Below are 14,472 nucleotides of genomic sequence, written 5' to 3'. Positions count from 1 at the left end.
GATTTTCGCTGCGGTAGACAGTGCTGCAGAAAAATATTTCTACTTTATATAGGCTGTGTATTTATCATATCATTCCTGCTTTTAATATATGTTACTGTTATTTTAGGTTTTATGTGTTATTTGGCATGATTTTGTCAGTTTTTTTGGGTCTGGGAATGCTCAAAAATTTTCCCATATAAATAAATGGTAATTGCTTCTTCACTTTACGACATTCCGGCTTAGGAACCGTTTCATAGGAATGCTCTACCTTCGGATAGCTGGGGAAACCTGTAATACATTCTATAGTCAGAGTCTGCAAAGACAGATAAAATGAAAAAGTCAGGAACTTTTCAATTTATAGAGAAGTTTGTTAAAGGTCTTGGACAAGGATTTAAATGTACACTTCATTTCAGTACACTGGAAGTGCATTAAAGATGTTCATCACTGGTGAGGAGATATTAAATTTGATTAAGCGATCAGTCTTATCTACCTTTGAGGTAACCAAACTTTCTAACCAAAACAAGTCTTACAATTCTGAATATACAGTAAAATTTCAGCATTCTCACAATGATTGCAAATATTTTTCAGCTCCCTCATCAAACTACAGTTTGACCAAACTAAAGAAAAAGATATTTTTAACTACTGTTTACATAGTGACAGCATCAGAATGAAAAAAAAAGCTTCAATTCACAGATTCAGGCACGTTAGCTCAAAACAAAACATTTTGACCTCAATAAATCAAAATTTACCTCTGTTTTTGTTTTGCATACAGGTTTTTAAATTATGTGTTCTTTCAAATGCTGCAATTTAATAGCCATTTTAGCTGATTTTAGCTGAGTGTCCCCAGTACATGGAGTGACATTTCTAAACTTATTTAAAAAGCAAGTCCAAAAGGTTTTGAGAGGTCAGGATTAAAACAAAATTCTAACTGTTAAATTCAGCATAAGCATACATATTAAAATGAAACCAATTTCATTTACCATTGTTTAAAATGATGTCCAATCCAAAGGCAGGTTACATTCTTTATACTATTTTAGAAAAATATATTAATCAGTTTGTGAAATCCAAACAACAATTTACATTATGTTGTTGAATTGAGTATTTTAGGAAGGAAAGATTGCAAGTTTAATACTTCATCAAAGGAAGGAAATGAAGTAGACAAAGAATAGACATTTAAATTGCAGTTACTGATATCATTTAAAATGGTGGGTGTGAGAGGTATAACATGGATGGAAAGAACAAAGACAAAGTAAATGAAAGAGTGGTGAATTAGGGAGCTACAAGTGTAAAATCAGCAGGTGATAATTTACTAACAAAGAATGTTTCAAGGCATTTTCTGGATTACTTCACTTGAAAGTAAATGAGATCAGAGTAATATATTCTGTGCTATGACATTTCTGTTCTGATATCAACATGAAGGAACACACTAATATAAATTACTGCAAATTTGTTGAAATAAGCCAAAATCCATAAATTATAGCAACAGAATTAGGCCACTTGGCCCATCGATTCCGCTCTGCCGTTTCACCGTGGATGATTTATTATTCCTCTCAACCCCATTCTCCTGCCTTCTCCCTGCAACCTTTGGTACCCTGACTAATCAAGAAACTATCAACCTTCTCTTTAAATATACCCAATGATTTGGTCTACACGACTGTCTATAGCAATGAATCCCACAGATTTACCACATCCTGGCCAAAGAAAATTTTCATCATCTCTGTTCTAAATAGATATCCCTGAGTTCCGAGGCTGTGCCCTCTGGTCCCCGTCCATCCCTGCAATATAGGAAACATCCTCCCCACATCCACTCTATCTAAGCCTTTCAATATTCGATAGGTTTCAATGAGATCCTCCCTGATTCTCCTGAACTCCAGGCCCAGAGCAATCAGATGCTCCTTATATATTAACCCTTTCATTCCTATGATAATTCTTGTGAACCCCCTTTTGACCCTCTCCAATACTGAGCATCCTATCTTAGATAAGAGGCCTAAAACTGCTCACAATACTCCAAGTGCAATCATTCCTACAGTTCTGATAAAAAATCTCCAGAACCCGGCCCTCTGTATCTCCCTCTGCAATGGATCCTCGATTTTTTAATCAGAAGACCACAATCCGTGCAGATCAGATATAACATCCCCACCTCGCTGACAGTCAACATTGGCACACCTCAGGGGTGTGTGCTTAGCCCACTGCTCTACTCTCTCTATACCCATGACTGTGTGGCTAGGCACAGCTCAAATACCATCCATAAATTTGCTGATGACACAACTATTACTGGCAGAATTTCAGATGGTGACGAGAGGGCATACAGGAGTGCGGTATATTAGCCAGTTGAGTGGTGTCACAGCAACAACCATGCACTCAACACCAGTAAGACCAAAGAACTGTTGTGGACTTTAGAAAGGTTAAGAAAAGGGTTCAGAAGGGGAAAGGGTGAGAAATTCCAAGCTCCTGGGTGTCAATATCTCTGAGGATCTATCATGGACCCAACATATCAATACAGCTAGAAAGAAGGCAACTCCTAATTTCATTAGGAGTTTTGAATAGATTTGGTATGTTATCAAAGACACTTGTATATTTCTACAGATGTACCATGGAGAGCATTTTAACGGGATGCATCACCATCTTGTATGGGACGGGGAGGGGCTATGGGGAGAGCACTCACACAGGATCAAAATAAGCTGCAGAGAGTTATAAACTTAGTCAGCTCCATCATGAGCACTAGTCTCCGTAGTATCCAGGACATCTTCAAGAAGCGATGACTCAAAAAGGCGGCATCCATCATTAAGGACCCCCATCATCCAGGTCATGCCTTGTTCTATTTGCTACAATCAGGAAGGAGGTACAGAAGTCTGAAGGCACACACAATGATTCAGGAACAGTTTCTTCCCCTCTGTCATCTGATTTCTGAATGGAAATTGAACCCTTGAACACTACCTCATGACTTTTTTTTATTTCTATTTTTGCATTACTTAATTTAACCATTTAATATATATATACTTACTGTTATTCACATTTTTTCTGTTAGTTTGCACTACATTGTACTGCTGTCGCAAAGACAACACATTTCGTGATATACTGGTGATATTAAACCTGGTTCTGATCAGTGCCTTATAAAGCATAAACATTACATCCTTGTTTTTGTATTCTAGTCCTCTTGAAATGAATGCTAATATTAAATTTACTTTCCTTATCACCAACTCAACCTGCAAGTTAACGTTTAGGGAATCCTGCACAAGGAGCCCCAAGTCTCTTTTAACCTCTGATATACTAATTTTCTCCCCATTTAGAAAAAAGTCCACACCCTTATTTCTTCTACCAAAGCGCCTGACCGTGCACTTCTCTATTCTATATTCCATCTGCCACTTCTTTATCCATTTCCCCAGAAGCCATTCTGTAGACACCCTGCTTCCTCAACACTTTCTGCCCCCCCCACCTATCTTTGTATCATCCACAAACTTGGCCACAAAGCCATCAATTTGTTCACCCAAGTTATTAACATATATCATGAAAAAAGTGCCCTAACGCAGATCCCTGTCACTGACAGCCAACAGAAAAGAATCCCTTTATTCCCACTCTTTGCCCCCCGCCAGCCAGCCAATCTTCTATCCATGCTAGTACTTTTCCTATAATACCATCGGATCATATCTTGTTAAGCAGCTTCATATGTGGCATCTTGTCAAAGGCCTTCTGAAAATCCAAATAAACAACATCCACTGACTATGGTTTGTCGATCCTGCCTGTTATTTCCTTAAAGAATTCCAACAGATTTGTCAGGCAAGATTTTCCCTTCAGGAAACCATGTTGACTTGGCCTATTTTGTCATAAGACCATAAGACACAGGAGCAGAATTAGGCCATTTAATCATGTCTGATCCTTTTTTACCCTCCTCAGCCCCATTTCCCGGCCTACCCCCGTAACCTTTGATGCCATGTCCAATCAAGAGCCTATCGAACTCTGCCTTCAATACACCCAACGACCTGGCCTCCACAGCTGCCCTGTGGTAACAAATTCCACATATTCACCACCCTCATATTCTCCACATCTCTGTTTTAAATGAATACGCCTATATCCTGAGGCTGTGTCTTCTTATCCTAGACTCCCCCATCATGGGAAACATCCTTTCCACATACATTCTGTCTCCGCCTTTCAAAATTCAAAAAATTTCAATGAGATCCCCCCCTCATCCTTCTAAATTCAGAATCAGAATCAGGTTTATTATCACCTGCGTGTGACATGAAATTTGTTAACTTGGTAGTAGTAGTTCAATACAATACACAATATAGAAGAAATAAAATAAAATAAAATAATAAAAAATACATCAATTAAGTATACATACATTGAGTAGATGAAAAATTGTGCAAAAAACAGAAATACTGTATATTTAAAAAAGTGAGGTAGTGTCCAAGGGTTCAATGTCCATTTAGGAATCAGATGGCAGAGGGGAAGAAGCTGTTTCTGAATCGCTGAGTGTGTGAGATGGAGCCGACTAGATTTACAACCCTCTGCAGCTTCTTTCGATCCTGTGCAGTAGCTCCCCCATACCAGACAGTGATGCAGCCTGTCAGAAGGTTCTCCACAGTACATCTACGGAAGTTTTTGAGTGTATTTGTTGACATGCCAAATTGCTTCAAACTTCTGATGAAGTATAGCTGCTGGCTTGCCTTCTTTATAACTACATCGATATGTTGGGACCAGGTTAGATCCTCAGAGATCTAGACACCCAGGAATTTAAAACTGCTTACTCTTTCCACTTGTGATCCCTCTATGAGGATTGGTATGTGTTTCTTCGTCTTACCCTTCCTGAAGTCCACAATCAGCTCTTTCGTCTTACTGACGTTGAGTGCCAGGTTCTTGTTGCGGCACCGCTCCACTAGTTGGCAGATCTCACTCCTGTACATCCTCTTGTCACCACTTGAGATTCTACCAACAATGGTTGTATCATCAGCAAATTTGTAGATGGCATTTGAGCTATGCCTAGCCACACAGTCATGGGTATAGAGAGAGCAGAGCAGTGGGCTAAGCACACACCCCTGAGGTTGATCGTCAGCGAGGAGGGTATGTTATCACCAATCCACACACTTCCGGTTTGGAAGTCGAGGATCCAATTGCAGAAGGAGTTACAGAAGCCCAAGTTCTGCAACTTCTCAATCAGGATTATGAGTGAGTACAAACCTAGAGCTATCAAACGTTCCAGTGAGTACAGAACCAGAGCTATCAAATGTTCCTCATATGATAACCATTTCATTCCTGGAAGCATCCTTGTGAACTTCCTCTGAACCCTCCCTAATATCAGCACAACTTTTCTTAGATAAGGAGCCCAAAACTGCTCACAATTCTCAAGGTGGGGCCTCACCAGTGCCTATAAAGCCTCAGCATCACATCCCTGCTCTTGTATTCTAAACCTCTTCAAATGAATGCTAACATTGTGTTTGTCTTCCTAACCACCAACGCTACCTGCAGGTTAACCTTTACGGTGTTCTGCACAAGGACTCCCAAGTCCCTTTGCATCTCATATTTTTGGATTTTCTCCCTGTTTAGAAAACAGCCTTCAAATTTATTTCTACCAAATTGCAGAGCCGTGCATTTTCCAACATTGTATTTCATTTACCACTTTCCTGCCCATTCTTCTAATCTGTCTAAGTCCTTCTGCAGCTTACCTATTTCCTCAACACTACCTGCCCCTTCACTAATCTTCATATCATCTGCAAACTTGCCAACAAAGCCATCTATTCCATCAATGATATTGATATACAGCATAAAAAGAAGTTGTCCCAACACCAACCCCTGCAGAACATCACTACTCACTGGCAGCCAACCAGAAAAGGATACTTTTATTCCCACTCAATGGTCGAACTATGCCAGTAACTTTCCCATAGCACCATGGGCTCTTAACTTGATAAACAGCCTCGTGTGGAATCTTGTCAAAGGCCTTCTGAAAGTCCAAATATACAACATCCACTGCATCCCCTTTATCTATCCTACTTGTAATCTCCTGAAAGAATTCTAACAGGTTCTTCAGACAAGATTTTCCCTTCAGGAAACCATGCTGACTTTGTCCTGAGTTGTCCTGTGTCACCAAGTACTCCATAACCTCATCCTTAAATTTGACTCCAACATCTTCCCAACCACTGAGGTCAGGCTAACTGGTCTATAATTTCCTTTCTGCTGCCTTCCTCCTTTTTTAAAGAGTGGAGTGACATTTGCAATTTTCCAGTCCTCTGGCACCATGCCAGAGTCCAATGATTTTTGAAACATCATTTCTAATGCCACCACAATCTCTAACGCTACCCCTTTCAGAACCCTAGGGTGCAGTTCATCTGGCCCAGCTGACTTATGTACCCCTAGGTCTCTCATCTTTTTGAACACTTTCTCCCTTGTAATAGTAACTACATTCACTTATCCTCCTTATACCCTTCAACATCTGGTACACTGCTCGTGTCTTCCACAGTGAAGACTGATGCAAAATACTCAGTTAGTTCATATGCCATCTCATTGTCCCAATTATTGTTTCTCTGGCCTCATTTTCTTGCAGTCCAATATCCACTCTAAACTCCCTTTTATTTCTTACATACTTGTAAAAGCTTTTACTACTCACTTTGATATTGTTTGCTAGCTTGCATTCATATTTCATCTGTTCCCTCCAAATGATTCCTTTAGATGTTTTCTGTTGGTTTTTAAAAGCTTTTCAATCCTCTGTCTTCTCCTAATTTCTGCTTTGTTGTCTTCCCTCTGTTTGCTTTTACATTTGCTTTGATTTCCCTTGTCAGACACGGTTGTACTATTTTGCCATTTGAGTATTTCTTTGTTTTTAGAATACATCTATCCTGCACTTTCCTCATTTTTTCCAGAAACTTGCGCTTTTCCTGCTTTGCTGTCATCCTTCCCCAAAAACTCATCCTTAATAATGGACTCCTACATCTTTCAGACACTGAAGTCAGTGTAACTGGCCTATGATTTCCTTTCTTAAAGAATGGAGTGACATTTGCAATGTTCCAGTCCTTTAGAACCATTCCAGAATCTCGTGATTCTTGAAAGATCATTACTCATGTCCCCACAATCTCTTCAGTGACCTCCTTCAGAATCTTGGGGAGTACTCCATCTGGGCCAGACCTTTCAGCTTCACCTTGTCTTTAGTAATAGCAATGACACTCACTTCTGCCCCCTGACACTCTGGCATTTCTGGCAATCTGCTATTAACTGGATATTTGAGAAACAAATCATGTTAATACACTGAATACTATCTTGTTACTTGGATAATCATTTATGTTATGAAATGCTATAAGGATCATGAGAGATATTGGTTATGCTGCAAAAGCATTTGGTGCTTTCCTGGCATACAGGACAAATAACCTCTTCTCAGGCTTCCAGCTGGGTGCAGGTATCAATTATAACTGACGTTTCGATGACAAACTTTGATGAAGATGATAGAGTCTGTCATCGAAACGACAGTTATAATCGATACCTGCACCCAGGTGGAAGCCCAAGAAGAGTTTATTCGAATTGATTATGCTGTTTAACAGTTAAAATTTTCATTTAAACATTAATTACTAAACATTTAAATGTCTTGAAAAAAAACACATGAAACTATAAACCAAACTAAAAAACTATTGCAGGTGATACAATGACAGAAGGAGGTCGCAGCTGTAGTTACTTAGACTTTTTATCAAACTGGTCTATATCCAAACATTTTCTAATTGCTGGGCAGCTCAATGACCTGTTAAGACCTTTGCATTTTTTATACAGAAACAACAAAGTATACTTTGCATATGTATACAATCTTTGTATCAGCATTCCTCAAATAATAGCTTTGCGACATCTGGCGGCATGAAGTGTCTACAAAAAATTGTTTTCAAGAAAACTTGTTATTCTTCTGTTTCTGCTGCAAAAGGTTTTGATACCCCCTAGTGGGGGGGAATATTGCAATCTAGTTAATTTAAAAGCAAGGAGATGGACACATAAATTATCAAAATGCAAAGGTCATACATTTTGGGATAGATAGACATCAAAATAATAGAATTGATTCCACCCCAATGTCACAAAAGCATTGTAAAATTTTATTGTACAGTTTTGTACAATAAAAAAGTTACAGTTAACACTTAGTAACAAATGTAATTGTCATTTAACACACAAATACGTCAAGTTTAAATCAGTTTTCAACTTGACCTGTGTGATTCCTGTAAAATTTGGCAAAAGATAGGAAATCTATTTACTTTTTTATCTGACAATTCAATATTCTGAATGCAACGGCTATAAATTGACCTAAACAAGTACAAAGCACACTTACAATTACAAAACTGCCATTATTGCTACAAGTTTCATGCTGCATACAAAAAAGTCAAAAGACAAACATTTATTTATAGCTCTACAATCTATCCAGTAAATACAATTTGATTTCCATTTTAATAAGAACATGGAAATCTAATCTATTTGGACCTTATCTTCTGAAAGTCTCTTTCCTTTGAGTTTCCCTGCCACATTTACTAAGTTGTTAAGTCACTTCCCTTACGAACTCCTGATGGGGCTTAGCAACAAATTAACTCTTCTAGGATCTTTTGGTACATTAAGGCAGCTATACAAATGGCAGTTGTTTTGTTATGCAGATTATATTGTGTCAATCATGAACAATTTTCAGAGGGGCAGTTATTCATTTCAGGAATACTTGTCTATAATGCAAAGAAAATAATTTGCACATCAGCTGGATAATTTTGTCACTACTTTGATATATCATAATAATATGATAATCAATTTTTAATTCTGACCAACTTTATTAACTTCTTTCAATATGTGAAGAGCACTTTGAAAAATCTATGAAACACATTTGTTTCTATATCATTGATATTCTTTAAAAAAACTAGTACTTCAATCATGAGAAAAAGAGAGAAAACGTAATTTACTTTTATAGCCTGCAGCTTATTACAATGTTTTAATAAGTACAAAAATTCCACCTTCGAAAACGAACAAGATATTGGATAAGGAGTGAAAGGAATGATCAGAAGTTTACGTGACGGGTTTATGTCAAGTAGGTCAACATACAGAAATGCAATCTGTGACAGTTTTCTTTTATGTCACGAAGAGTCCGTGCCTGTATGGTTTAACTGGTACTGTAGATAAGCAAGACTGAATCAATTCAGTACATATTCACCTTTTTTTAATTTTCATATGCCCCGGGTGTTTAATTCTTTGAACAGGGTATTTTTATTCAATATCACTGTCTGTAACATTCAAAATTTATTGCTTTATAAAACTAAAATAGGAATTTGTCACTGTTTTTTGTATTTTTTATGACAGAGAATATGATGACAGTAACACACAGTACTTATCAAAAATAAACAGACCTGTTTCAATGGGGCATATCTTGCTGGTACAGGCCCACCACCCACAATCAGCTCATATCCCATCACACCCTTTTACTGGACGTGGGGAAGCCTGCATTGCTGGCCCACAGCATCCCAACTCCAGTGGCTTACATGCTGGCAGAGATTTAAAGTAGAGAAGCTCTGTCTTACATACAGATACATACCAATGCAGAAATTCAGCTCTCCCAACCAGCAGCAAAAATCCCAGCCATTAGCTCTAACAGTTAATCTTATGTGAAAACTTCTTTTTGACACTTTGACATAATGGTAGCATTGTGCTTAGCACATTTTGACAATTATGGCATTCTGGAGTTCAGAGTTGAATTCCAGTGCCATTCAGTAAGAAGTCTGTATCTCATGGATTGCATGGGTTTTTCCTGCTGCTCCAGTTTCCTCCCATAGTCCAAAGGCATACCACAAAGATGAGTTGGTCATTATAAATTGTCCAATGATTGGGTTAGGATTAATTGGTTTGTTGGAGTTGCTGTAGCGGTGAGGCTTGAAGGACTGGAAGGGCTTACTCTGTGCTCTATCGCCAAATAAATAAAATTAAATAATGCTGCACTAGGGCAAAGTATCTTACAGTTAGAACAATAGGAGTTACCTTTCCTCACAGAAGCTAAAAACAGTCTCCTTCATTAAGTCACCTTCAGGTTTCAGTCAGCAAGTGAGAAAGCTCAATTTTAATGGAAAGTTATCCTGCAGCCTTTGACTAACAGCTACATGATGTTTTAGAAAATGACTTGTGCAAACTTGAACTTGGTAGTAATGTTAGATACAGACTGAAGGGCAATGGCCATAAAAAGCCTACTCAAATGTAGCCTCAATACTTCTATTTTGTACACTGATTTGAAGTCCAAAGTGAAATATTGTCTACAATATTTCTTCCTATTTGGGCCATTGTCACTCACAAATTAGCAAATATTTTACTAGGTCAATATAAATAAATTTCTATAATAATAAATTTGTTATTGAATGATTACTCCAGCCAGTTTATTCAAACATTATTTAATAAACCCTACCCTTTTCACCTATCTGGATGCTTAGCTCATGTCTTCCTAGACAGATCCTTTACTTCCAGTTGAAGGGAGGTCAGCGAGTCCCTGGTGGGCAAAGAAACACTTCAAAGATAACATCAAAATCATCTTGATGAAATTCAACATTACAGTACGTATAAAAACTGGGAAGGCATTGCACTCAATAGGTACACCTGGAGAAAGTCTGTTCAAGAGGGAGCTGTGCTATAAGAGAACGACCTCCACTGTACTGCAGAGAACAAGTGGCTGCTGTGAAAGGAGAAACTGAACAACCAAAAAAACCCAACCACTAAGCACAGCTACCATTTACACATCCTCACACTGACCCAGAATACGTGGACCCCATATTGGCCTCTCCAGCCACCTGAGAACCCACAAATAGACAACCTGACTTAAGAGAACATCTTGCTTGACTCAAGTGATCGCACTACCTACATTTTTCACAATTTTACCTTGCAAGAAAATTCATGGTCTATACAACATAATAAATATCTCTTTTGAATGATACTCAAATTTGTCTTTCTATGTCCTTTCTATGTTCTGTTCCTTTTCTAAAGGAATGGAGGGTTACGGGCTGAGTGCAGTTTGGTGGGACTAGGTGAGAGTAAGAGTTCGGCACAGACTAGAAGGGCCGAGATGGCCCGTTTCCGTGCTGTAATTGTTATATGGTTATATGTGATGAAGTGAACTATGAGACATTAATTACTGTTACATTGTAAGACAATCTACATAAGACCAGACACAATGGAGGTGGTGAATACTGAGGACTGTAATTGATTTAAACTTTAACTCTAGTACTGGATTTTCTTATTTATTCTCTCAGAGTTTAGGAGAGCACTTTGTGCATGCCTAGTTTACAAAAAAAATACTTGTATCTGGACTTCAATTTTCAGAGTAGTCTTATCCTTTTGTTCTGCTCATTACTTTTCATTTCTGCTAACACAGAGTACAAAATTAAGGAGACTGTATTTCCTCCCCATGGAATGCATGGGTTTTCCCTGCATGCTCCAGTTTCTTCCCACAATCTAAAGACAAACCAGTTAGCAGGTTAATTGGTCATTGAAAATCGTCCTGTGATTAGGTTAAAGTAAAATCAGGGGTTGCTGGTGGTGTGGTGGGCGAGAAGGGCCTATTCCATGCTGTGACTCAATAAATAAATGTAGCCCGTTAGAGTATTTCAAACATGAAACAGAGTCAGAAGCATGGTGTTCCTATAAGGTAAAAATAAGACAAACAAGTCCAAGAACCTTGAGTATTAAGGAAAATTGGGGGAGGGGGGTTTGGATAATGAAACAAAAGGTATCCCACTGGAGGTATAGATAACTGAAAACAGGAGAGGCCCAAAAGGGAATAGAAAGTGTGTGAAAACACAAGACATTCTAGATACAGTCATCCGGACAGCCACCTTGCTGACAGGAGCAGCTCAGGGGTGTTTGCGTAGCCCACTGCTCTACTCTTTCTACACTTATGACTGTGTGGCTAGGAATAGCTCAAATGCCATCTATAAATTTGCTGATGGTACAACCATTGTTGGCAAAATTTCAGATGGTGACGAGAGGGTGTACAGGTGCGAGATATACCAGCTAGTTGAGTGGTGTCGTACTAACAACCTTGCACTCAACATTGGTAAAACTAAAGAGATGATTGTGGACTTCAGAAAAGGTAAGACGATGGAACACTAGCTAATGCACATAGAGGGATCAGAAGTGGAAAAAGTGAGCAATTTCAAGTTCCTGAGTATCAATATCTCAGATTGTCACCTAAAGCACTCGAATATTTCTACACGGAGAGCATTCTGACTGGCTGCAGCACCATCTAGAATGATGAGCTACTGCACAGGACTGAAGTAAGCTGCAGAAAGTTGTACGATTAGTCAGCACCATCATGGGTACAAGCCTTTGCAGTATCCAAGACATCCTCGAGGAGTAGTGCCTCAGAAAAGTGGCACCCATCGTTGAGGACCCCCACCACCCAGGACATGCCTTCTTCTCATCGTTACCATCAGGAAGGAGGTACAGAAGACTGAAGAGACATATTCAGTAATACAGGAACAGCTTTTTCTCGTCTGCCATCTGATTTCTAAATGGACATTGAACCCATGAACACTACCTTACTACCTTTTTATTTCTGTTTTTGCATTACTTACTTTATTGTAACTATTTAATATAGATGTCTTTACTTACTGTAATTTTTTTTCTATTTTCATCGTGTATTGCATTGTTCTGTTGCCGCAAATTTAACACATTTTACGACATATGCCGGTAATATTAAACCTGATTCTCATTCTGGAGCAAATTCCTCCAAATTACAGCATCTGCTGTCATCAGTCTTGACACAGGGTTCAGACTATTCCCTTGCCTCCATAAGTATTTCCTGAACTCCAGAACTTTGTTTTTGTTATGATATAAAAAATGTGTGTTGGGGTGGGGAATATAATTAGGAGGTGAATGTGAGACACTAAATAGCACTAGCAGGCAAGATTAAGGAAAAAGGAAACATTTTGTGAGTATATTAAGGGTAAGGGAGTAACTGGAGAAATTGGTATTTGGTTTATTACTGTTACATGTATCGAGGTACAGTGAAAAACTTTGTTTTGCATGTCATCATTGCACTACATCCGTGCTCAAGGTAGTACAAGGGAAAAGCAGAATGCAGTTATGGAGAAAGTGCACAGTATGCTGACAATAAGATGCAAGGCCATTATGAAGTAGATTGTGAGTTCAAGAGTCTATTGTATCATACAAGAGGTCAGTTCAATAATCTTGTAACACCAGGACAGAAATGGTCCTTAAGCTTGCTGGTACATGCCTTTGTATCTTCTGCCTGCTGAAGGGAGGGGAAGAGAGAATATCAGGGCAAGGAAAGGGTCACTGATTATGTTGGCTGCATTTTGAGGTAGCAAGAAGTGTAGAAAGAAGTAATGGAGGGGAGGGTGGTTTCTATGATGTGCTGAGCTGTGTCCACAACTCTTTGTAGCTTCTTGCAATCTTGAGGAGAACAGTTGCAATACCAAACCATGATGCACCTGGATAGAACGCTTTCTGTTGTGCATTGATAAAAATTGGTGAGGATTAATGGAAAGAGTAGGGCATATTTCACATCAAATTGACCATCTGTGAGTGGCACACAAGTACATAGATGATGCCTTAAATGAATAGTTATCATCCGTATTCATTTATGACAGGGGTTTCCAACCTGGGATCCACTGACCCCTTGCTTAATGGCAAGGAATAAAAAAGGTTGGGAACACCTAGTTTATGGGGAGGTATTTCAGCTGGAGAACCTATAGAAACATAGAAACATAGAAAATAGGTGCAGGAGTAGGCCATTCGGCCCTTCGAGCCTGCACCGCCATTTATTATGATCATGGCTGATCATCCAACTCAGAACACCGCCCCAGCCTTCCCTCCATACCCCCTGACCCCCGTAGCCACAAGGGCCATATCTAACTCCCTCTTAAATATAGCCAATGAACTGGCCTCAACTGTTTCCTGTGGCAGAGAATTCCACAGATTCACCACTCTCTGTGTGAAGAAGTTTTTCCTAATCTCGGTCCTAAAAGGCTTCCCCTCTATCCTCAAACTGTGACCCCTTGTTCTGGACTTCCCCAACATCGGGAACAATCTTCCTGCATCTAGCCTGTCCAATCCCCTTAGGATCTTATACGTTTCAATCAGATCCCCCCTCAATCTTCTAAATTCCAACGAGTACAAGCCCAGTTCATCCAGTCTTTCTTCATATGAGAGTCCTGCCATCCCAGGAATCAATCTGGTGAACCTTCTCTGTACTCTCTCTATGGCAAGGATGTCTTTCCTCAGATTAGGGGACCAAGACTGCACACAATACTCCAGGTGTGGTCTCACCAAGGCCTTGTACAACTGCAGTAGTACCTCCCTGCTCCCGTACTCAAATCCTCTCGCTATAAATGCCAGCATACTATTCGCCTTTTTCACCGCCTGCTGTACCTGCATGCCCACTTTCAATGACTGGTGTATAATGACACCCAGGTCACGTTGCACCTCCCCTTTTCCTAATCGGCCACCATTCAGATAATAATCTGTTTTCCTATTTTTGCCACCAAAGTGGATAACTTCACA

The 14,472-nt window shown here is 39.2% G+C and overlaps 1 protein-coding gene across 6 annotated transcripts in view; it reads right to left on the bottom strand.

Annotated features, from left to right (window-relative positions):
- kiaa0825 (KIAA0825 ortholog) overlaps positions 1-14,472 on the bottom strand; it is a 314,659-nt gene that overhangs the window by 144,301 nt on the left and 155,886 nt on the right. Inside the window, exon 21 of one of the 6 annotated variants that reach the window (XM_072281207.1) lies at positions 10,359-10,441. The exons of the other annotated variants lie outside the window; for them this stretch is intronic. Within the exon in view, the coding sequence (XP_072137308.1) occupies positions 10,387-10,441 (55 nt within the window). The 3' untranslated portion in view covers positions 10,359-10,386. Of the gene's footprint in view, positions 1-10,358; positions 10,442-14,472 lie in introns of those variants that run through there. 6 annotated transcript variants of the gene reach the window in all.

Source organism: Mobula birostris, chromosome 17, assembly GCF_030028105.1.
Source record: "Mobula birostris isolate sMobBir1 chromosome 17, sMobBir1.hap1, whole genome shotgun sequence".
Taxonomy (NCBI): domain Eukaryota; kingdom Metazoa; phylum Chordata; class Chondrichthyes; order Myliobatiformes; family Myliobatidae; genus Mobula; species Mobula birostris.
The sequence above is the reverse complement of the archived record's forward strand: the minus strand, read 5'-3'. Positions and strand labels throughout refer to the sequence as shown.